The following is a 25,502-nucleotide window of genomic DNA, read 5'->3' on the forward strand; positions in this document are numbered from 1 at the left end:
AGAGCGGGGTTTCTCCGTGTTAGCCAGGATGGTCTCGATCTCCTGACCAGGTGATCCACCCGCCTCGGCCTCCCAAAGTGCTGGGATTACAGGCGTGAGCCACTGCGCCCGGCCCTAAAAATAATTTTAAAAAAATTTAAAATCACTGCTTCTTATGCAAAGATGACAGCCTCAGGGCCTTCAGAGTTAATTTTGGCCAGCACCTAGCGTCCGTTTTGAGGGGTTCATAAAATACAGGCAGGGAGGTAGAAGAAACTCCAGCACGTGGGCCCATCCCTCAGCCCTCAGACGCATTTTGTTCCTAAGGGACTCATGGGAGAGGAGACAGTCAGGGTGCGGCCTTCGGGAAGGAGAGGCCTGAGTAATGATGGCTGGCTGTGGGACCGGGGAGGAAAAGAGCTGCGGGCCCTACTTGAGCTTGAGTTCGCGGGTCTGCTCGTTCTGCGCCTCCTCCAGGTCCTGCCGCACGCGGATGTACTCATCATGCTGGTCCTGGATCTCCGCCTTCACCGCCTGCAGCTTGGCGTAGAGCTGGATGGGGACAGGTGCCACTCAGAGGCTGCTTGGTGTAGCAACGAGGCCCCAGTCACTCAGCCTGGGCCGCTGGGCTGCAGGCTCGGAGTCTACTGACTCAGCCCACGATGAGGCTGGGGGTCCTTTTCTTTACTCCCTGCTGTGCCCAACTCACCACGAATTGGGCTGGGCTATTTAAAGGGGTGCCCCGTCCTCCTACACTGAGGCCTGTGGCCATTGCCTGCTCTTTCTCAGCTGCTATCAGCATCGTGGAGTGTTCAAACGGGAGGGGACCCCAGGGACCTTTTGGTCCAATACCCTCCTTTCACAGATGAGGAAGCCAGGCACAACCTTGCTCAAGGTCACACAACCAGCAAATAGAAGAGCCGGAACTGGGACTCAGGGCCCATTTGGAGATCAAGGGCTCATTTGGAGACCCGGCTCAGGGAGCAGGAAGCCTGAAAGAGTTTGGAAGGTGACTCCTCCCACTCCAGTCTCTTCAGGGGCTCTCAAAAGTGGGGTGTGGAGGCAGCATGGCCATCCTGCTGCTCTCCAAAGCCGCTGAGGGCTGGGTCCATGGTAACTGCCTCAGTGGCAGTGCCTCTGTCGGGCCTGCCCCAGGGCAGTCACATCAGCCACCCCAAAGGGTCTCCAGGTTTCTCCCAGAATCCAAGCTGGAGCTCTGCTGCTTCCTGCCCTAGACTCTCCTCACATGTACATGTCTTTCCCTTGCTACGGGCTTTGCAGGGTCCTGGTGAGCGGCTATTCTCATCCCTTGACATGGCCTTGAGGGCCTTATGCTCCCCGCCTGAGCTTCCTGGGGTTCCAGTCTCCTCCTCAGCCTCTCTGTATTCCCCTGGCCCTGCTCCAGGCCCAGCTATCCCAACTGTGACTCACTGGTGACACTGAATGGGGAAATCACCCAGGACCATAAGGATGGTAACCCTGGATACTGCAAGTGACAGAGTTTGCAGCCTGTCACAGCCCACCCTGGCCCAGGAGAAAAGGCTCTACTCCACCCCCAGCCCCCGCCTCCTGCCTCCCCCTGCTATTCACTCCTGAGGCCCAAGCCATGTCACTCAAGGGTTCAGCAGTTCCAGCTAAATGGGGAGGAGTCCCTGAAGCAGACACCCTTGGGCAGAGACTGCTGGGCCTCCAGCACACCTTGACTGGTCCTACTGCAGCGTCTCACCTTCTTGAGTTTCTTGGTTTTGACCTCCACCTCCTGCTGCAGGGACGTGTAGGTGCCCCGGAGCTCCATGGTCTCCTCATCCCGGAGCATCATCTCCTGCTGCATCTCCCGTTCACGACGTTTCTAGGCCAAGGACGGACAGTGTGGCTCAAAGGAGCAGAGCATACCCAGGAGGGCCAAGAACGCTCATGGGACTGGCTCACTCTCCCTGTGTCGGGACCTGGCTTCACCATGGCCCATGGCCCACATCCACCGCTCCCACCCAATCCTGCAGAGCCCCTGGGAACCCGCTTCTCAGTTCCTAGGGCCATGCCTTTGCCAGGCTCTGCACCACGTGGATGGAGACTCCATTCCTAAGAGCTGGCCTACTCCAGGGGTGTTAGTCACACAGATGGAGGCACATCACACTGCCTTCCAAGCTGCCTCACCCTCTCCCCAAGTAGTGTAACAGTTTATTGGTAAGACCAACAAATTGTGGTTCTTGATGATTTAGGGAAATAGTCATACAGTTGGCAAAGAACTCGCACCACCTTGTGGAAGGCCCAGGAATTAGCACCAGGTGGCTTGTGGAGGCTGACGTCATGGAGAGCTATCACGTCCTCTCACCCACCAGCTAGCAGTGCCCCTGCCAGAGGGAAGACCGTGGGCTAGTAGACCTGTGGGACCCAGGGTGGCATATCTGAGATTCTCAGCACTGTAATTCCAGAGATCCAGAGTCCACCATGGTTTACTGCCCTACACCTCCCAGATATGAGCTGCAGGCCACGCTCTCCAAGGGGACCTGGCACCTGGCGGCCCTACCTGCTCGGCAATCTCCTGCCTCTTCAGTTCCAACATCTTCTGCTGCTCGTTGGTGTGATCCATGATGTTCCTGCCCCCGATGAGGAGCTTGCTCTCCATGGCCTGGGGACACAGAGGGGTTGGGAGGTGGGCTTTGCAAAGGCTCCACAACATTGCCAGCTGGAGAGATTTTGCTTCCCTGCTCTGTGGTCCTTCTGGGAGTGGACACAAGATGTGTCCCAGATGGGGCCTTGTGGCTTTCAGGGAGAATGGAGTTTTCCCCTCCAGCATCTCAGGTCCCAGTGCAAGGCTCTCATTGTCAGCAGGACCACTAGGGAGGCAGAGAGGGTGCCCCTCGGGGATGTAGGGCACCTGATCTGTTTGCTTTGGATACACAGGAAAGGTTGGTTCACCAGGGCTAGGAGGAGGATGGGGGTGGCAACCTAATCCTGGCAACCAGGACCCAGCTGGTGTTGAGGATTGGGAAAGATAAGATATAGTCACCAGGTAGCCCAGCCCTTAGCTAACTGGCTTCCAACTCAGGAAGACAGCTCTCAACACAGGCAGCAGGAAAGCGTCTAAATCTTCAGCTGATGTGGAAAGCAGAAGAAAAGCCAAAGGGAGCAGACTGCACAGCAAGAAGGAACAGCATGGGCTCAGCACAGCAGGAGCTTTGGAGAAGGCCAGGAAGACTTGGTTCTGCCCACTTACCTCGAGGCTTTGGGCAAATTATTCCCTTCAGGGCTGTCATCTACAATACTGGAACACTGCCTATGTTCCAGGATGACTGGCAAACATTTGCTGAGCACTAAGTATCTGTTAGATACTGAGCTAAGCCTTTAACACCATGGTTTCCATCCTCCCCTAAGAGGGGCTATTCCCCTCCCCATTTAACAAATGAAGACATTGAGAATGGCCAGCCTAAGGCCATGCAGCTATTGAGTAGCAAAGAGGAGAGATTTGAACCCCACACTCCCAGCCTCACTCTGCGAAAGCCCCTAGTCAGTGCTTTGGAATCTGAAGCTGAAATAATGTCAGATTTGTGTAAACTGTGACTACATAAAATGTATTTTCAAGAGGGTGCTGTCGGCAGCCTCTCGAAAACTATTCTGGTTTGGGGGGTGCCTGATTTGAAATTTTAGAAAATGAAAATAAAATAAGAAGAACGTGCTCTCCCAGGGTACCCAGTTGTCCTCTGACTTCATCACGGGCCTCCTGGAAGGTTGAAATCACCTTGAACCAGTGGAAAAAGCTGGCTGCTTTTCCACTGGAATTTTTTTTTTACCCAGTGGAAACAGCTGACCTGCCTGAGGGATCTCAAAGCAGGGGGTGCTGTCAGACTTGGGGAGCAGGAGACCACCTGTAAGAGCCACATCACTGGGAACACAGCCGGACAAGGGTTAACAGTCGCTTTCGGGAGGTCAGGGACTGGGCTGTGTGAGGCTTTGTCATCCAAAGACGCTGAGCGAAGTTGGGGCAGCCAGAGAGGCACGAGCCTCACTCCAGCCCCACATAGCCTCAGAGACTCAAGGCGGGCTTTGAGCCCTGGAGGCTGTCCGTGCTGCCACACTGCAGCTGCCTGTGCTCCTGGTTAATGATCTCCTCACTTACCCCATCGCCTCGTCACAGACCTAAACCCATCCTAGGCTCCTCCTTCGCACTCCAGGTCAGCATTTGCAGGACCGTGAGAGGGAAGAATCCCTTACACTGCACCCTCAGCGACTCACCGGCCTCACCTCATCCCTGCCCTGCCTCTCATCCACTGCATCTGGCCAGTGAGTCAAGGCCATCAAACCAGATCCTCAGTGTGGCTCCCACCACCCGCTCTTTTTCATTCTCACTGATAGCTGCTAACTTCATTGCAGCCCCCACAACTCTCCTGGACCACTGCTGTGGTCTCCCCGCTGCTTCGGTGTCCTCTTCCACCCCTCCACCACATGACACCCAGGCGGATCCACTAAAAACACAACTCTGGGCTGGGGACGGTGGCTCACGCCCGTAATTCCAGCACTTTGGGAAGCTGAGGGGCGGTGGATCACTTGAGGTCAGGAGTTCGAGACCAGCCTGAACAAAATGGTGAAACCCCAGCTCTGCTAAAAATACAAAAATTAGCCGGGTGTGGTGGTGCGCACCTGTATTCCCAGCTACTCAGCAGCTACTCAGGAGGCTGAGGTAGGAGAATCGCTTGAATTCGGGAGACAGAGGCTGCAGTGAGCCGAGATCGCACCACTATACTCCAGCCTAGGCGACAGAGTGAGACTTCATTGCAATAAAAAAAAAAAAGCACAACTGTGAATGGTTGCTCCACGGCTTCAAACTACTGAATGGACCTCCATTCCTTGTAGGATGAAATCCAAGGTTGGCTGCAGTGACAGGCCCCAGGAGCTGGCCTGGCCTCCCAGGCTCCTCTCACCACTCATGCTCCAAGTGTGCTCTGCTCCCCAGCCTCACCAAAAGAATTCCAGCTCCCTGAGGGCCCAGCACGGTGGCTCACACCTGTAATCCCAGCACTTTGGGAGGCCAAGGTGGGCAGATCACCTGAGGTCGGGAGTTCGAGACCAGCCTGACCAACATGGAGAAACCTCATCTCTACAAAAATACAAAATTAGCTGGGCGTGGTGGCACATGCCTGTAATCCGAGCTACTTGGGAGGCTGAGGCAGGAGAATTGCTTGAACCCGGGAGGCGGAGGTTGCGGTGAGCCGAGATCATGCCATTGTACTCCAGCCTGGGCAACAAGAGCAAAACTCCGTCTCAAAAAAGAAAACAAGAATTCCAGCTCCCTCAATGTGCGATGGCATTTCACAAGCTCCTGGGTTCCTCCTCCCACTCCACATCTAACTGGAAAACTGCTACTTACTCTGCAAGACACACTTTGACCACTGGGAAATTTTCCCTGATTCCCTCGAAATTGCTCTTTCGAGCCCCCTCAGTAACCAGGCCATATTCCTCCTATTTCTCATAATAGAATCATTATTCATTTACATGCTGTCTCCCCCTGTGAGCTCCGTCAGGGCAGCAGTCATATCTTACTCATATCTCAGAGCCCCTGGACTTAGCTCAGTGCTTGGCAGATAACAAGTGCTAAAATACGTATTAGATGAACCAGACAGAATCCTTGGGGGTTGTCCCAGAGCGGGTTCCAGGTCCCTTCCTTGGGCGCTCGCTCTCTCTCTTTTTTTTTTTTTTGACAGTCTCGCTCTGCTCTGTCGCCCAGGCTGGAGTGCAGTGGTGCGATCTCCGCTCACTGTAACCTTCACCTCCCAGGTTCGAGCTATTCTCCTGCCTCAGCCTCCCACATAGCTGAGACTACAGGTGCGTGCCACCACACCCAGCTAATTTTTGTATTTTTAGTAGAGAAGGGGTTTTGCCATGTTGGCCAGGCTGGTCTCGAACTCCTGACCTCAAGTGATCTGCCCGCCTCGGCCTCCAAAAGCGCTGGGATTACAGGCGTAAGCCACTGCACCCGGCCACCTTGGGCTCTCTTTATCCCAGTTTCTCCTCCTCCCATTCATCAATCCACACTCACTGTCACGGGGCCCGATCATCTGGGGAACCTGGCAGGAGGGGTGGGGTGGGCGTGAGAGAAACGACAAGCAGCACACGGAGGAGGTCCCTACTGTTGTGGACCACGGATACCTGATCCCGTGACGCTGGGTCACAGGTCTTCGGGAGCCTGCTGTCTGGCGTGGCCTCCGAATCTGGGATACACGTGTCCATTTCAACCCTAAGACCTTTCACTTCCCCAGCATTTTATGTGACTCTAGCATTCTTTATTCTTTGACACCTAAAGAAACTTGTTCTCAAATTTCGCTGCATGTTAGAATCACCTGGGGAGCTTTTTTAAAATTCCAGAGCCAGGTGTGGTGGCTCATGCCTGTGGTCCCAGTTGTTTTGGAGGCTGAGGCTGGAGGATTGCTTGAGCCAGGGGTTCAAGATCAGCTTGGGCAACATAGCAATGCCCTATCTCAAAAATAAATAAGCAAATCAAATAAAAAATTCAGACCTAGTGAATCAAGATCCATATTATACTGAGATTCCCAGGTAATTTGGATGCACATGAATGTTTGAAAAGGACTGCTGTAAGGGGCATGCATACTATCAGCACTGTCATTTTTCCAGTGAAAGCCCACAGAGGTTATGTAACCCATCCAAGTTCACATCACGGCCCCCTCAGTAACCAGGCCATATTCCTACCATTTCTCATAATAGAATCATTATTCGTTTACATGCTCTCTTGCCTGTAAGCTCCCTCAGGACAGCAATCATATCTTACTCATATCTCAGGGTCCCTGGACTTAGTACTTGGCAGATAACTATCTGTGAGCTTTCACTGGAAAAAATGATAGTTATATGCCTCTCATTAAATTTAAATGGAGATTCAGCTGAGCAGGATGGCTTATGCCTATAATTGCAGCACATTAGGAGGCTGAAGTGGGCGGATCCCTTGAGTCCAGGAGTTCAAGACCAGCCCAAGCAACATGGCAAAACCCGTCTCTATAAAAAATATAAAAATGGGTTGGGCACGGTGGTGTGGGCCTGTGGTCCCAGCTACTCAGAAGGCTGTGGGGCTGTGGCAGGAGGATCACTTGAGCCTGGGAGGTTGAGGCTTCAGTGAGTTGAGATCACGCCATTGCACTTTAGCTTGGGCGACAGTGAGACCCTGTCTCAAAAAAAGAAAGAGAATTAAAAACAAAAAACTTAAATGGAGACCCGGCCCAGACCTGCCTGGCTCCAAAGCCCAAGCTCTTCCTATTGCAGGGGCTGCAGTGACTCCTTTAGGAAGCAGAACCTGCTAAAGGAAAGCAACATGTTTCCGGCAAGAGGAAATGGTGTCTGACTAATCTCCGAGAGTTCTTTCAGAATGGGATGGAATGGGTTATCACAGCACACGGGGAAGCCAGTGACCAGAACTCTGGAGGCTAAAGCGCTCCTGGCAAGGCTGCACATCAGAGGTTATTCAAAGTTACACGGGGAGTGAGAAGATGGAGAAAGGGGAAGTGAACTAGGGAGAGGAAACAGAAATAAACAGGTATTTCTCTGGATGGAAAGGCGCTCAAGTGTGAAACAACAGGACTAATCTCTGAAGCTGTGCAAGAAGGAATGCATGGGTGAAATACCCAACCTCACAGACACCCCCAAGTCCTCCTAGGTGGTAAAGTACAAGAGAATTTCTAGCCTATGTAAGCTGACAAAAAATGGCAGATGAGCCATTTTTTTGTTGTCAATTACAATTTTACATTTTGGGGAAAAGGAATCCTAACTCTACTAATTAAATGATAGCCATGGGCAATCAGTTGTAAGCCCTAAAAAGGGGAGGAGGAGGAGGAGGAGGAAGAGGAGGAGTAACACTCCATTGTTCTCAGAAGACACTGGCTGAATATGCTGCCACAGCTAAAAAGTCAGTAGCATCTGCCCAGGCACCATCATGAAGGCTTTTTGGAAACAAAACATTATACCCTCATATAAAACCATGATGCGGCTCAATAGGGAGTACTGTGTGTAGTTCTCTTACTGCATCTCCAGAGACATAAAGGAGAGAGAAGATCAAGAGAAGGGAGGCTTAGGCCGGGCTCAGTGGCTCAAGCCTGTAATCCCAGCACTTTGGGAGGCCGAGGCAGGCAGATCACGAGGTCTGGAGTTCGAGACCAGCCTGGCCAACATGGTGAAACCCCATCTCTACTAAAAATACAAAAATTAGCTGGGCGTGGTGGTGCACACCTGTAGTCCCAACTACTTGGGAGGCTGAGGGAGAAGAATCCCTTGAACCCAGGAAGCGGAGGCTGGAGTAAGCCGAGATCACATCATTGCACTCCAGCCTGGGCAACAGAGCAAGACTCTGTGTTAAAAAAAAGAAAAAGAAAAAAAAAAAGGGAAAGATGGCTGAAGCCATCCCAGGGCTATTATAAGAGACTTTAAAATACAGAACTCAGCTGGGTGTGGTGGCTCATGCCCGTAATCCCAGCACTTTGGGAGGCAAAGGTGGGTAGATCACCTGAGGTCAGGAGTTCGAGACCAGCTTGACCAACATGGTGAAACCCCATCTCTACTAAAAATACAAAAATTAGCTGGGTATGGTGTCACGTGCCTGGAATCCCAGCTACTCGGGAGGCTGAGGCAGGAGAATCACTTGAACCCGAGGTGGAGGTTGCAGTGAGCTGAGATCGTGCCACTGTTACTCCTGCCTGGGTGACAGAGTGAGACTCTGTCTCAAAAAAATAAAAAATAAAAAGACACTCTTTGTTCTGAAAAGGCAAAGAAAAGTTAAGAAGATAAGTCTGGAAATGAAACAATCAAAACTGGGGGTGAAAAGGAAAGATCCAGGCTTTTCCAATCCATCCTGGCACGTAGAGTAAGAGCTCACGCCTTGAGGTTTGACAGCAGCAGTTTTTAGGACAAATGAAAGGGAGTTTTACTGTTTACAGAAGGTAATACATTTACGAAATTTGTTACTTCAAGAGTTAACCCTAGAGGAAATGCTTACCAGTCTATTAAAGAATTCTGGGGACACGTTTTTAACCCTTTATTGTCTTTCTCTCCTTTCAGGAAAAAAGAATTGCACAAATATCAAAATCACCATAGAAATAAAATGAGAAATGCCACATATTCCCTACCATGGCTACTTGGTGTCTTTCATTTTCCCTGTTTTTTTTTTTGTTTGTTTGTTTGTGTGTTTTTTTGTTTTTTTGAGACAGAGTTTCACTCTTGTTGCCCAGGCTGGAATGCAATGGCGTGATCTCAGCCCACCACAACCTCCATCTCCTGGGTTCAAGTGATTTTCCTGCCTCAGGCTCCCGAGTAGCTGGGATTACAGGTACGCACCACCACACCTGGCTAATTTTGTATTTTGTAGAGACGGGGTTTCTCCATGTTGGTCAGGCTGGTCTCAAACTCCCGACCTCACGTGCTCTGCCTGCCTCAGCCTCCCAAAGTGCTAGGATTACAGGTGTGAGTCACTGCGCCCAGCCCTTTTTTCACCTCTATGGACATATTATAAACACAAGTTTATGTCTTGCTATTTTCAATTTACCTAATATATGTATACACACACACACACATATGTAGATACACATGTATATGTATATATACGTATATGTACATGTATATATAAGTATATAGATACACATGTATGTATACATATATATGTGTGTATATATGTATATGTGTGTGTGTGTGTATATATATATATTTTTATATATATATATTTTTTTGAGACAGAGTCTCACTCTGTCACCCAGGCTGGAGTACAGTGGTGCAGTCTCAACTCACTGAAACCTCCCGCCTCCCAGGTTCAAATGATTCTCCGGCCTCGGCCTCCTGAGTAGCTGGGACCACAGGCACCCGCCACTATGCCTGCCTAATTTTTATATTTTATTGTAGAGACAGGGTTTTGCCATGTTGCCCAGGCTGGTCTTGAACTGCTGGACTCAAGGGATCCACCTGCCTCAGTCTCTCAAAGTGCTGTGATTACAGGTGTGAGCTAATTTTTTGCTTTTTTAGGTAACTTTCTTAGAAAGAAATTTCAGAAGAGGACAAAGGGTTATAAACATTTTGTGTATCTTGAAACATATTGTCAGTTATCATTCTAATGACTTAAACTACTGCCAGCAGTAAATAATGGAACCATTTTTATTACAGCATCATAGGCATGAAGTATTATTATTATTATTATTTGAGACAGAGTCTCACTTCGTTGCCCAGGCTGGAGTGCAGTGGTGCGATCTTGGCTCACTGCAACTTCGGCCTCCTGGGTTCAAGCAATTATCCTGCCTCAGCCTCCTGAGTAGCTGGGATTACAGACGTGTACTACCACACCTGGCTAACTTTTGTATTTTTAGTAGAGACGGGGTTTCGCCATGTTGGCCAGGCTGGTCTCGAACCCGTGACCTTGTGATCTGTCCACCTTAGCCTCCCAAAGTGCTGGGATTACAGGTGTGAGCCACCACGCCTGGGTCCGCATGAAGTATTATTATTATTTTATTTTTATTTTTTTTTATTTATTTATTTTGAGACGGAGTCTTGCTCTGTCACCCAGACTGGACTGCAGTGGCGCGATCTCGGCTCACTGCAAGCTCCACCTCCTGGGTTCACGCCATTCTCCTGCCTCAGCCTCCAGAGTAGCTGGGACTATAGGTGCCCGCCACCACGCCCAGCTGATTTTTTTGTATTTTTTTAGTGGAGACAGGTTTCACCATGTTAGCCAGGATGGTCTCAATCTCCTGACCTCCTTATCGCCCGCCTCAGCCTCCCAAAGTGCTGGGATTACAGGCGTGAGCCACCGTGCCCGGCCATGAAGTATTACTATTTTTAAAATTTGTTATGGCTAGGCACAGTGGCTCATACCTGTAATCCCAACACTTTCAGAGACCGAGGCAGGTGGATTGTTTGAGGCCAGGAGTTCGAGACTAGCCTGGCCAACATGGCAAAATCTCATCTCTACTAAAAATACAGAAATTAGCTGGGCATGGTGGCACGCACCTGTAATCCCAGCTACTCGGCAGGCTGAGGCACAAGAATCGCCGGAGGTTGCAGTGCGCCGAGATTGTACCACAGTACTTCAGCCTGGGCCACAGAGCAAGACTCTATCTTAAAAATAAAATAAAATAAAAATAAACATTTGTTATAATAATAGATACAAAATCGAGCCTCTGCATTCATTTTATATTCTCCATACTTTTTTTTTTTTTTTTTTTTTGAGACGGAGTCTCGCTCTGCCGCCCAGGCTGGAGTGCAGTGGCCGGATCTCAGCTCACTGCAAGCTCCGCCTCCCGGGTTCACGCCATTCTCCTGCCTCAGCCTCCCGAGTAGCTGGGACTACAGGCGCCCGCCACCTCGCCCGGCTAGTTTTCTGTATTTTTTAGTAGAGACGGGGTTTCACCATGTCGGCCAGGATGGTCTCGATCTCCTGACCTCGTGATCCACCCGTCTCGGCCTCCCAAAGTGCTGGGATTACAGGCTTGAGCCACCGCGCCCGGCCATTCTCCATACTTTTAAGGTGGCCTTGTGGAGGCCTGAGCTTTCCTTTCCCAACATACTCTATATTGTGTTTTTAAAATCTTTTTGGTGATTTTTCTTTTTCTATTAGAGACAGGGTCTTGCTCTGTTGCCCAGGCTGGAATGCAGTGGCATGATCAGAGTTCACTGCAGCTGCAGCTCCCGGGCTCAAGAGATCTTCCCACCTCAGCCTTCTGAGTAGCTGGAACTACAGGCATGTGCCAGCATGCCCCGCTAATTTTTTTGGTGATTTTCAAGTGAAGAGATGAACCTCAGATTCAAAACGAAATTCTTTGTTTATTCAGACCCCACCCTCCCCAGCTACCCACACCTAGGCCCGAGTCCTCCTCACTCAAAGGCTACCACCTCGCCCTGTTCCTGAAGCCACCTGGACACTATCAGGCATACTTTGAGCTGCCAGTCAGGCCTGGGGTCTGATGTATTAGCCAAGCAAGACTGCTGAGTCCCCAAGTCCCAGCCCTCCTTCCTTCCTCTTCCCCATTACAGGAGTCTCAAGACCAGCTCCCGGGCTGGTTTCTGCCCATCTTTTTCCGTGTTGGATCTCCTCTGTGGACCTAGAGCTCTGCTTCACAATGTCTCCTGCGGGCTGGGCCCTGGGCTCCAGGAAGAGCATCCTGGACGATGACTAACTGGCCACTGTCACTCCACCCATCTGCCCAATGCCCCTGTGTTTCTCTGCCAGCCCTGCCGGGACCCAGCACAGACGTGGTCTGAATGACAACTAAATTTGCCTTATCAGTCACTGGCCAAGTCTTGCCCACTTGCTCAAACCCACACTCTCAGCCAAGCCTGGCTGACAGACCAGTCTTGTGCTGGGAAGAGGGGGCTGGCTCTGGCATGAAATCTGTGGGTGGGCCTCAGTCCAGGTGCAGGCTCTCTGCTCCCTCCTTCTCCCCAGTCTCAACCTATGTTGTCTGCTTCACTCCCATGCTCGGAAATATGTCACGCATGATATTCTTTTCTTGGCTTAGAAATAGATTTTTTTTCCTTTTCTTTTTTATTTCCACATTTGTCTGAGGATACCAGTGGCCATCTCCTCCTTTCTCTCAGAGATCTCGAGCCTTTTCTTTTCTTTGAGACACAGGATCTTGCTCTGTTGTCCAGGCTGGAGTGCAGCAGTTCACTGCAGCCTGGACGTTCCGGACTCAAGAGATCCTCCCACCTAAGCCTCCCAAGTAGCCAGGACTACAGGCTCGTGAGCCATCACACCCGACTAATTTTTTAAGAGATCCTTAACCATCACTTATGAGGGCGGGGAGGGACAGGGATGCCTGAAATCCCTGAGCCCAGTTCAGGCTAGAATATACCAAGCAGGGGACGTGAGAATGTGGAGTTCCTAGTCCTGAAGAGAAGTTCCCTGAAGCTCTCAGCCATTCTAGTCAATGCTTCTTTTGTAATATTTCAGAGCAAAAGACTACAGGTGGGTGGGCCTGGGGACAGGACTGCATTTGGTTCTGCTGATTCTAAACAAGCCAGTGTAACTAAAAGGCCAGCAGAGGCTATGGGGGTGGAAAAGACAGGGCTGGGAGCTGCAAGGCACCATGGTCTCACGCTTGAGAGATGGGTATGAAGGGCAGGGTAACCAAGGGGACTTTGGGAATCATCAACCCCAACCCCCATGCCTTATAGATGGGAAACTGAGGCCTAGAGGTGGAGTCCTCGAAGCCTGAGTCTCCTAATTAAGCACTCTTTGTCTAGCTACTGCTCTTTTTTTTTTTTTTTTGAGACAGAGTCTCATTTTGTCACCCAGGCTGGAGTGCAGGTGCATAATCTCAGCTCACTGCAACCTCTGCCTCCCAGATTCAAGCCATTCTCCTGCCTCAACCTCCTAAATAACTGGAACTACAGGTGCCTGCCACCGCGCCCAGTTAGTTTTTGCATTTTTAGTAGAGATGGGGTTTCACCATGTTGGCCAGGCTGGTCTTGAACTCCTGACCTTAAGCAATCCGCCCACCTCAGCCTCCCAAAGTGCTGGTATTACAGGCGTGAGCCACCGCGCCCCACCTATCTAGCTGCTCTTATATTGACTATGTGCTTTCCAAATAACTTCCCAATTTGATTAGAGCCCTGATTCCAGGTATCAGAGGCAGGTCAGCTGCTGTGACAACAGCCAGGTCACTACAGGGTCAATGCCAGCTTGTAGACACAGCTGGGGGTACTCAGAGGCTCACCTTTAACTATTCCAAGAGCAAATGGAGTGCAAAACCAGAGCAGGGACAAAGGGGGCCCCAGTACTCATAAAGCACTGACGTGGAAAGCCAGAATGGAGACAGCCAGGCCCAGTCAGTCACTCTTCTGGGAAGATAGCATCAAGTATGATTTTACCAGGACAGATAAGCCAAACAGGCTCTGCCCTGCCACTGCCACCTATCTGTGACATTCTGCAGGAGACAGGAGTCTCAGATGCAACTGGCCATGTGCCTCGACTGGGTTAACTCCTTTTTACCTTAATCGTCCTATTTAATGCTCACAAAAACTTATGAGATAATGGTTATGATCCCCATTTGACATAAAGGAAAACTAAGGCCCAGACAGGTAAAGTGATTTGCTCAAGGTTTGGAGCCAGTAAATGGCAGAGTGATTTTTGACCACCACTGCCCTAACTCCAAGTCCAATGTCCTTTTCTTCGTTCCATGGCTTTCTTCCAGGTTCAGACAGGAAAGCACCTTGGAGAGAAGCAGCATTTGGTATTTGTACCTTTGCCAACTTAGGAACCATCAGGAAAGCTCAGAGCCTCCTTGCTTTCTCTTTTGGCTGAAATAGGCAGGGCTCTGCTGCTGATGCTTCTTCCTGTGTGACTCTTATGGGGGTCTTTGAGATAAGTGGATTAGAGCTCTTAACTGTGTGCTGGCAGGGAGGTTGTCAGGATCCTAGAGTCCCAGAGAGAGGCTAGAAACGCTGGAAGAATGTTCGTGGGAAGGGTCCCTGCACACGTTCCATGGTGGAATGACATAAAGAGTGGCTGGGTGTGGGAGTCAGGGTGCTCCAGTCCTGCTACACACTCTGCCACTCTCTTTGCTACAAAACCTAGCTCTTCAGCCCTCTGGACTTCCACTTCCTCATCTGTAAAATGGGGAGAATACCTGCTACCTTTCAGGCCTTGGGTAAGAACAGCAAGTTGGGCTGGGTGCAGTGGCTCACGCCTGTAATCCCAGCACGTTGGGAGGCTGAAGCAGGCAGATTACTTGAGCCCAGGAGTTCAAGACCAGCCTGGGCAACATAATGAGACCCCCATCTCTACAAAAAATTTATTTTAAAAATTAGCCAGGCGTGGTGTCGTGCGCCTGTAGTCCCACCTCTGTAATCCCATCTACTTGGGAAGCTGAGGTGAAAGGATTGCTTGAGCCCAGGAGGTTGAGACTGTAGTGAGCCGAGATTGCACCACTGCACTCCTGCCTGGGTGACAGAGTGAGACCCTGTCTCAAAAAACAAAATAAAACAAAAAACAGAAATAAAACAAAACAACCAGCGAGTTTGAGAGTAGGTGTGAAAGTGCTTGGTAAGTGATAAAGGATGCCCAAATGTTAGTTGTTACTCGCTGTTTTGATATCTGATTGGTATTTTACCCACCACTTGCCACAAAGAACAAAAAACAAAACAACAATCTGAACAGACCCTGCTTCCATCTCTTAGAAAATATAGCCACCCCTACCTTCACAGACCTGTTTCTCCTTTTCCAGCTCCCTGATTGTACATCGTGAGGAGTCAGCAGTAAGGGAAGAAGAAATGAAAGAGACAATGGGGAGGGGATGAAGAGGACCATTTTCAGATGAATAATGCTATTTTCAATGATTTCCTGCCCTGGGGGACAAAGATCAGGAGACTGAGTCTGAGTCTTCGCCTTGGATGGCTCCAAACAGAATAAAAATGACAAACGGTTCAAGTGCTAGGAATTTCCTTATTAAGAAGAAAGAACAATTTGAGATCAGGAAAATACTGGCCAAGGGATGAGGTGAGCTGGACTGCAGTCTTGTACTGGACAAGGCAGGGATGCCCAGAGTGCTTCAGCTCACCTTGAAGAAAAGCAAGAAGGAAACTAATCAGCCCTTTTGCTTTAGTGAGAAAACCACGGGCCCCTCAGATCAATGCTTATCTTCACCTTTCCACCCTATTTCCCTCACTTATTTGTGGCTTTCTAGAGGGTTTCTCTTCAGCAAATCCAGACAACAGAATGTTCCAGTGTCAGAACTGGATGAAACTAAGGACGTATATAGTGTAGTGTGAGCAGTTTACAGATGAGGTGCAGGGCCCAGAGGGCTTAGGTTAGTGGTCCTTGGTCACACAGCCTCTAGGATCCCAGTCAAGGCTGGGCCATTCTTCTCTGTCCTTCACTGTCCTTCATTCAGGCTGATTTCTAACCCTGGCCTGCTTCCAAGGTGAATCAGCAAATGGTACAGAACGCATGGCATCATCTTTTTTTTTTTTTTTTTTTTTGAGACGGAGTCTTGCTCTGTCACCCAGGCTGGAGTAGAGTGGCGTGATCTCGGCTCACCGCAACCTCTGCCTTCCGGGTTCAAGCGATTCTCCTGCCTCGGCCTCCCGAGTAGCTAGAATTACAGGCATGTGCCACCACACCCAGCTAATTTTTGCATTTTTAGTAGAGACGGGGTTTCACCATGTTGGTCAGGCTGATCTTGAACTCCTGACCTTGTGATCCGCCTGCCTCGGCCTCCCGAAGTGCTGGAATTCCAGGCGTGAGCCCCCGCGCCCAGCCAGGAATCATCTATTGGTCATTCCTTACAGCTTGTGGGAGGGAAAGTGACTTGTCCAAGGTCACAGGATTACCAATAACTGAGTTTAAGTGAGCATTATTATCAACCCTGGATTTTCCTCAATTATTCACTACCTTTAAGCAAATCTTCCAACTAGGCATTAACATATATATTTTACATTTCCCCCCGTCTTTTTTAAACCATAGAACCCTGACAAAGGGCTTTTTCCTTTAAAAAATTCAGATTACTTTTTGTTTAATTTTTTTAAAGTGGGTGATGGGTGCACCAAAATCTCAGAAATCACCACTAAAGAACTTATCCATGTAACTAAAAACCACCTGTTCCCCCCAAAACTATTGAAAAAATAAAAAATAAAAATAAAGTCCCAGATGATTTTTTTAAAGTATTATATGCTTATTGTGAAAAATAAAATAAAAAGGTATAAAGTGAAAAATAAAAATTCCCCTCCATATTAAAATCTCTAGCAATAACCATTATTGCGAGTTCTTACGATTCCTTCCAGAAATTTAAAGAATTTAAAGACGAAGTTAACTATATCTACTGATTTATGTCCTTGGCCATGGTTACTTAAAAAGATTTGTTGGGCCTTTTTTTTTTTTTTGAGACAGAGTCTCACTCTATCGCCCAGGCAAGTGCAGTAGCGTGATCTTGGCTCACTGCAACCTCTGCCTCCTGGATTCAAGTGATTCTCCTGCCTCAGCCTCTGGAGTAGCTGGGACTAAGGCACATGCCACCATGCCCAGCTAATTTTTGTATTTTTGGTAGAGATGGGGTTTCGCCATGTTGGCCAAGATAGTCTTGAACGCCTGGCCTCAAGTGATCTGCCCACCTTGGCCTCCCAAAGTGCTGGGATTACAGGTGTGAGCCACCGCACCCGGCCAAAGATTTGTTGATTACACGAGCGAATGGTGGTGGGCTGAGGTTAGAAGGTGGGGGTTTGCGTCATACAGAAGGACAAAGATGAGTTAAATATCTCAGGAGACAAGAGTTCCCACTGGGGCTTATTAGTCAGGGATCTGGCATAATCCCTCCTGTCTGAGCTGGCATTACGGTGTGGAAGTGGAGTCAGGCAGACGTGGGCTCATAACTCTGGCCCCACCGCTTTCTAGGTGTGCAACCCTGGAATGTTCATTCCTTAATGTGCCTCAGTTTCCTCACTGGTCAGATGAAGATTCATGCTACTGTGAGGATGAAGCAAAATGATACACATAATGAACACATCAGGCCAGGCGCAGTGGCTCATGCCTGTAATCCCAGCACTTTGGGAGGCCGAGGCAGGCTGATCACCTGAGATCAGAGAGTTTGACACCAGTCTGGTCAACACGGCAAAACCTCATCTCTACTAAAAATACAAAAATTAGCCAGGTGTGGTGGTGGGCACCTGTAATCCCAGCTACTCGGGAGGCTGAGATAGGAGAATCGGTTTAACCCAGGAGGTGGAGGTTGCAGTGAGCAGAGATTGCACCATCACACTCCAGCCTGGGAAACAAGAGTGAAACTCTGTCTCTCACATACACACACACACACACACAAAACACATCAGAGTGGTTGGCATTAAGCATGCATAGAAGAAATGGTAGCTATCATTATTACCATCACTGTTATTTTTCTGCTGGCCCACCTGAAGAAAGAAGAAAGCCTGCACGTACATTAGCTAGTGCTATAGAAATAGCTCAGCCTGGCGGGGTGCAGTGGCTCACGCCTGTAATTCCAGCACTTTGGGAGGCCGAGGCGGGTGGATCACAAGGTCAGGAGATCGAGACCATCCTGGCTAACACAGTGAAACACCATCTCTACTAAAAATACAAAACATTGGCCGGGCATGGTGGCAGGCACCTGTAGTCCCAGCTACTCAGGAGGCTGAGACAGGAGAATGGCGTGAACCTGGGAGGCGGAGCTTGCAGTGAGCTGAGATCCTGCCACTGCACTCCAGCTTGGGTGACAGAGCAAGACTCTGTCTCAAAAAAAAAAAAAAAAAAAATTAGCCGGGCATGGTGGCGGACACCGGTAGTCCCAGCTACTCGGGAGGCTGAGGCAGGGGAATTGCTTGAACCCAGGAGGCAGAGCTTGCAGTGAGCTGAGATCACTCCAGCCTGGTGACAGAGCAAGATCATATCTCAAAAAAAAAAAAAAAAAAGAAAGAAAGAAAAAAAAAATAGCTCATCCCAGGGCCTGGGACTCTTCTGTTGAGTATATCTGGGAGGAACATGAGACAACTACAGAGTAATTTTTTAGTATGAGGTGGAGTTAATGCCCAGGAATTTCTCAGGATATTAAAAATTCTAGATATACCAAACAGCAAGTGTGGGTGTCCTATAAGGTCTGAGCATGAGGGTGTGCCTTGTACAGCCTCTACAGCTGCAGAGCTGGATCTGTGGAAAGAGAGACCATTTTGTTTTATTTTCCTTTTTTTGAGTTGGGGTCTTGCTCTGTTGTCCAGGCTGGAGTGCAGTGGCAAGATCAAGGCTCACTGAAACCTTAAACTCCTGGGCTCAAGCCATCCTTCCAGGTCAGCCTCCTGAGTAGCAAGGACTACAGATGTGCACTACCATGCCTAGCTTTTTTCTTTTTTCTTTTTTTTTTTTTTTTACTTTCTTGTAGAGATGGGTTCTGGCTTCGTTATCCAGTCTGGTCTCAAACTGCTGGCCTCAAGTGATCCTCCCACCTCAGCCTCCCAACATACTGGAATTTCAGGCATGAGCCACTGCACCTGGGGAAACATTTTCTTATTCATTCAAACATGCCACCTGGTTCAGCAGCTCCAGAAGAGGTGCCCCAGACTGGCCAGGAGCAGTGGTCTGGCAGAGAAAAGTGCCCGTCTCTATCTGAATTCCAGACCTTTCTTCCTACTCTTCAGAGCACAATGAGAATATTATCAAAGCCACTTTATCCAATCTTGTGCTCTGCGGAGGCTGGAAATGACTCAGGGCAGTATGATCACACCCTCCTCCAGCCAACACGTAGCACGAGAAACCTGACACTGGACCAAAAGGCCCGCTGAGCCTCAATGTCACTTGAAGCCCAGAATCTCAGATGGAAATCCATTAGAGTCATATACTTTCCACTAGTCAAATCTTTATGTTACAAAATGCCCCCAGAACTCAACAATTCTGTTAACGGACCACACCCACCAGGGATGAGAAGGAACACAAGACACTGCTCTCACCAACACTAAGAGGTCACGGACTGTGACCTGGATCCACACCCAGCTTGGAGTATGGGTCACTTGTTATCCGAAGGCTTCTTTCAAGGGTCTGATCATACAGGACTGAGCTGATCACGCAGCCCTACAAATCTCAGAGTGTCTGGCATGGGGCTGGTGTCCTTGGGGACATGCAGATGGAACCAGATCAGCTTTGTGGTAGTCTCTGGAGACTGGAGATAGCCCTATTTGAAGACTAACATTAAGATCAGGACAGTGGAATGATGCACAGAATTTAACTCTCTCCACTACAGCACTTCCTCTCCCAATCGAGGTTTCTTCTCCCCAAAAACCCTGTCATCCACACCGTTATTTACCCGCTCTCCCTCCTCGCCTGTTTCTCTTTCCCCTCTTTATTGTCCCTCTCTATTTCTCTCTTGCTTTTCTCCTATTTTCTCTCTTTCTCTCTTCTCGTCTTCTCATTGTCTTTGACTCTTCTCTAACTGGTTATGACAGAGAGCTGAAAAAATCCTCTATTACATTATTGTTTGAATTCATACTATATTAAAATTTAAACCTTCTGGTCTTAATTTTCAGAAAGCTAAATATTTTCTATTTTGCTGTTTAAAAAATACCATTTTAAACAATTAAGGGCCTTTAAGAGAAAGGGATTTTGAAGATCATCTGGTTCAATGGCTTTTCTGATACATCAAGCCCTTAGAGCACCATTGACATTCTGTCTCTCCTTGAACACTTCCAGGGATGGGAGCCCATGACTTTATTGGGACATGATTGATGTGTAAAAAGCTGTACATATTTAGGCTGGGCACAGTGGCTCACGCCTGTAATCTCAGCACTTTGGGAGGTCGAGGCAGGTGGATCACCTGAGGTCAGGAGCTCGAGACCAGCCTGGACAACATGGTGAAACCCCATCTCTACTAAAAATACAAAAATTAGCCAGGTATAGTGGCATGCACCTGTAATCCCAGCTACTGGAGAGGCTGAGGCAGGATGATTGCTTGAACCCAGGAGGCGGAGGTTGCAGTGAGCTAAGATCGTCCCACTATACTCCAGCATGGACGACAGAGTAAGACTCGATCTCAAAAAAAAAAAAAAAAAAAAAAAGCCTGTACATATTTAATGTATACAACTCAGTGAATTTGGAGACAGGTATACAACCATGAAACCATCACCACCATCAGGGCCACCTATTTCTTCTTGAAACAGCCCAATTTTAACTGTTAAAAAGATATTTAAATTAAGCTTAACCTGCTTCCATAATTCCTACTCCCTAGTTACCAGGAACAATCCAGGACACAAAAACAGTGCAATCAGCAGAAGGCTAGGGAGGCCCATGTTGGTCTCAAAGGAAGGGGTAGAACAGCTGGCTGCAGGGTTTTCCTATAGGAATAACTGGCTTGGGCAGGCAAGATAAAAGAGATGCACTGCAGTCAGACTCTGAAGGGCCTTGAATGCCAAGCTAAAATGTGATGTGTTTAACATATCAGGAAGGTGGCCAAGTGAAAACATCTATTAGGAGGTTTGACATAGCAATAATAATTATTTACTTAACACTTGTGTGCCGGAAACTGTACAAAGTGCTTTCTGTTCATTATCTTAATTCTTTATTTATTTATTTATTTTTTTTGAGACAGAGTCTCACTCTGTCGCCAGGCTGGAGTGCAGTGGTGTGATCTCAGCTCACTGCAACCTCTGCCTCCCGGGTTCAAGCGATTCTTCTGTCTCAGCCTCCTGAGCATCTGGGACTACAGGTGTGCACCACCAAGCCCACCAAATTTTTGTATTTTTAGTAGAGACAGGGTTTCACCATGTTGTCCAGGCTGGTCTCAATCTCTTGACCTCGTGATCCACCCACCTCGGCCTCCCAAAGTGCTGGGATTACAGGCATGAGCCACAGTGCCTGGCCTTTTTCTTTTTTTTCCTAGAGACAAGGTCTCGCTATATTGCCCAGACTCTTGAATTCCTGGGCTCAAGTGATCCTCCTGCCTCAATCTCCCAAAGTGCTGGGATTACAGGCATGGGCCACTGCGCCCAGCCCTTGTTTAATTCTTTCAATAGCACTGTAACAAAGATACTATTACTATCCCATTTTATAGCTAAGGAAACTGGTACTCAGAGGTCTCAGAACTGGTAAGTCACTAAATCCAGACCTGGCTGACTCTGATGCTCATGCCCTGAACACAGCACTTCATATAAGGCCAGCAGAGAGACCAGAGAGGAGACCTCGACCTGGGAGTCATTTACACAGAGGGAGAGAGTATCAAAAATAGGGGTAGGGCTAGGTGCAGTGGCTCACGCCTGTAATCCCAGCACTTTGGGAGGCGGGTGGATCACCTGAGGTCGGGAGTTCGAGACCAGCCTGACCAACATGCAGAAACCCCCATCTATACTAAAAATATAAAATTAGCCGGGCCTGGTGGTACATGCCTGTTATCCCAGGTACTCGGGAGGCTGAGGCAGGAGAATTGGTTGAACCTGGGAGGCAGAGGTTGTGGTGAGCCAAGATCGCACCATTCCACTACAGCCTGGTGACTCCATCTCAAAAAAAAAAAGATGAGACCTAATCTCCATTTCCAGTCTAGGACTTGCTTCTTTTTTTTTTTTTTTTTTTTTTTTTTGAGACGGAGTTTCACTCTTGTTGCCCAGGCTGGAGTGCAATGGCGTGACCGCAACCACCGCCTCCCGGGTTCAAGCGATTCTCCTGCCTCAGCCTCCCAAGTAGCTGGGATTACAGGCGTGAGCCACCACGCCCGGCCATAGGGCTTGCTTCTAAACTCCACTGGCCCATCTCCAGCTGCCCACTGGACTCTGTCACCTCAAATGTGACACATCTACAACAGCTCCTATCAGTTTTCTTTTCTTTCCTTTTTGAGACAGGGTTCCACGGTGTCACACAGGCTGGAGTGCAATGGTGCGATCAAGGCTCATTGCAGCCTCAACCTCCTGGGCTCAAGTGATCCTCCCACTTCGGCCTCCTGAGTAGTGGGGACTACAGGTGCACACCACCATGCCTAGTTAATTTTTTGTATTTTTTGTCAAGACAGAGTTTCTCCATGTTGTCCAGGCTGGTCTGGAACTCCTGGGCTCAAGGAATCCACCCACCTTGGCTTCCCAAAGTGCTGAGATTACAGGTGTGAGCCACCATGCCCAGCCTACTCCTCATTTTTCAGCATCTCCTCAGGAACCAGTTCCCAACCTGATATTCCTAATTATTTTAAGACTAAAAGAGCATCAGATTTTGTGTCAAGTCCAGTTGGGTTTACATAGTTTTACTATACCAACCATGTGGCCTTGGGTGAGTTATTTCACCTCAGTGGAGCTCCAGTTTCTCATCTATAAAACGAGAACAAGCATGGCACCTTTCTTGGAGGGTGCTCGTGTGGATGAAACGAGATAATCTGTATACAGTATAGTACTTGGCACAAAGCAAGTGCTCAGTAAATGTCATTATTATTGCTGTTACTGTTGTTGCTCAGGCTTGAAACATTCTCTCTTGCATTGAAGGTTAATGCCCCTGCTGAGGGGTGGGAGAAAGTGGGACCCTCGAAAGGGACAATACAATTTCAACACAGTCCACACATCCCTCTGGCTTCTGGGGCTGCTTCTGCAGGTTCTCTTTTCTACATTCACCACAGAGAGAGTGGGCTCCAGCCAAGACCCCCAGCTCTTCTCCCTCCAGACCTACTTATTGGGGATCACATCCGATGCTGTTGTTTCTACCTGTCTTCAATTTGTGCCTGCATTCTCTATCATCTATACACCCACACTCTTTTTTCTCTTTAAGTAGCTAAAATCAAAGTTTTAGGAATCATCTAGTCCAACTCCTCAAAAAAATCAACTTTAAGCCAGACACAGTGGCTCACACCTGTAATCCCAGCACTTTGGAAGGCCAAGGCAGGGAAACCACGAGGTCAGGAGATCGAGACCAGCCTGGCCAACATAGTGAAACCCTGTCTCTACAAAAAATACAAAACATTAAGGCCGGGCGCGGTGGCTCAAGCCTGTAATCCCAGCACTTTGGGAGGCCGAGACGGGCGGATCACGAGGTCAGGAGATCGAGACCATCCTGGCTAACACAGTGAAACCCCGTCTCTACTAAAAATACAAAAAACTTAGCCGGGCGAGGTGGCAGGCGCCTGTAGTCCCAGCTACTCGGGAGGCTGAGGCAGGAGAATGGCGTGAACCCGGGAGGCGGAGCTTGCAGTGAGCTGAGATCCGGCCACTGCACTCCAGCCTGGGTGACAGAGCAAGACTCCGTCTCAAAAAAAAAAAAAAAATACAAAACATTAGCTGGGCATGGTGGCGGGCACCTAATCCCAGCTACTAGGGAGGGTGAGGCAGGAGAATTGCTTGCATCTGGGAGGCAGAGGTTGCAGTGAGCCGAGATCATGCCACTACACTCCAGCCTGAGCAACAAGAACGAAACTCCATCTCAAAAAAAGTTAATTTCAAAATTAAAGCAGTCATTTAAAAATTGTCTTGCATGATTACATTTGAGTAAAGTGGGCCTTCTCCCAACCAATCTACATGTGTTCACCTGTCCTTATTGCAGTATGGACACTGAGCACAAACATCTGGGTTTTCACTGCGCAGTACCAAATATTCAAGGTTTTCACTGTGCATTGTGGGCCTGTGATGTTACCTATTCCTCCTACCTCACAGGCCTAGTATGTTATCAAGTCCCCACCAGCATTCCCCGCCCACACCCTCCCTCCCCTAGACACTACATAAGTATAAATTGCTAATGATTACTGATAAACAGGGTGCTGCTCACAATCACAAAGTCTCACATATTTGACCACCCAAACATCCCCTAAGGCCCACAGTAAACATGAAAGGAGATTCCAAGGAGATAGGCATGGTGTTTGTGCACAGTGAGGGGAGAACAAAGAGAACAAGGAGCCTGGGAGGTGGCAGGCAGGGAGAGCTGGCGAGACAGACTATGAGATGAGTCAGAGAGAGTGAATGAGGGCACTGGGTCGCATCAACTACCGCTTAGCTGCCCCCAGAGGGTGGCGTGAACTGGAAGAAGGGAATGGGAGCTGGTGGGGGAAGAAGTGGAGTTGATGCCATAACTCAGAAAGTGGTGACAGGAGTGAGCTGCAGATGGGGAGCCTGCCTTGTGAAACCTCCTAGACCTCTCCTGCCTGGCTCTGCTCCCAGCAGCTGCAGGGTTATGGCAAGGCAGCCGGGATGGCAGGGTAAAGAAGAAGTCAAACTAACAACAAAGATGTCTGTCCTGGAGATCACTGGACCCCAGCTTGGTGGACGGAAGCCACCCCGTGGCTGCTAATGCCCTCCATGTATTTGGTGCTTTCAACTTATTTCAAATGCCCTCATGCTAATGATCTCATTTAATCCTCGGCACAACCCTGGGGAATAGGCAGGGCTGGGATTGGTATATCTCTAACATGCTCCTCCCCTCTTTACCCTGTAGATTCCTCAAGAACCCTCAAATTGTTTCCACCAGCCTAGAAACATCCAACACCGGACCAGGTGGTGCCTTGGGGCTATGAGGAACTTGGGTCCTCTGTCTAGGTTCCATTCTGGGTTGCTGGCTGCTGATTGTCCTAGGCTGAGTGTGATGAGAAGTCACAGGATATGGAATCATTCCTGTCGTGGAATTTCCCAGGCACTCCTCCTCCTTTGCTTCCATCTGAACACCTGGTACATAATGACTGTTTCACCCACTCCCCAGGAAGCAAGGTCAGTCTTCTCCTCCTCATTAGGTGAATGGAAGCCTGAGGGCTGGAGAGGCAAAGGCCGTTGCCCTGAGTCACACAGTGAGCAAACATGGAGGCATCTGAGATGCTTGGAAAGAGCACAGGGCTGGGGGCATCAGAAGGCCTGGGTTCCAGTCCTGGCTCTGCTGCCTATCACCCAGGGTCACGAGCTGATAAGACACTCACTCCACCTCCCCAGGCTTAGTTTTCATAACTGTTGAATGGAAATAATAGTACCCACCCTTGGGGTTGTTGGGAGAATTGAACGAGATTAAGATGTCAAAGTGTTATATAAAAATGAATTACTCTGATTATCAACTAGCACAGGTAACATTAGGACTCAAGCAATGGAAAGAGGCTGGGCTCTTCCATATATAAAGGGGC

At 49.0% G+C, this 25,502-nt stretch overlaps 1 protein-coding gene across 1 annotated transcript in view; it reads right to left on the reverse strand.

The window, feature by feature from the left end:
• KIF3C (kinesin family member 3C) overlaps nucleotides 1-25,502 on the reverse strand; it is a 56,780-nt gene that overhangs the window by 26,971 nt on the left and 4,307 nt on the right. The window contains exons 2-4 of the mRNA XM_003908364.5: nucleotides 2,507-2,608; nucleotides 1,706-1,828; nucleotides 413-531 (exon numbers count right to left, since the gene is read on the reverse strand). Coding sequence (XP_003908413.1) covers nucleotides 413-531; nucleotides 1,706-1,828; nucleotides 2,507-2,608 — 344 coding nt within the window. The remainder of the gene's footprint in view (nucleotides 1-412; nucleotides 532-1,705; nucleotides 1,829-2,506; nucleotides 2,609-25,502) is intronic.

Source organism: Papio anubis, chromosome 14 (genome assembly GCF_008728515.1).
Source record: "Papio anubis isolate 15944 chromosome 14, Panubis1.0, whole genome shotgun sequence".
Classification (NCBI taxonomy): Eukaryota; Metazoa; Chordata; class Mammalia; order Primates; family Cercopithecidae; genus Papio; species Papio anubis.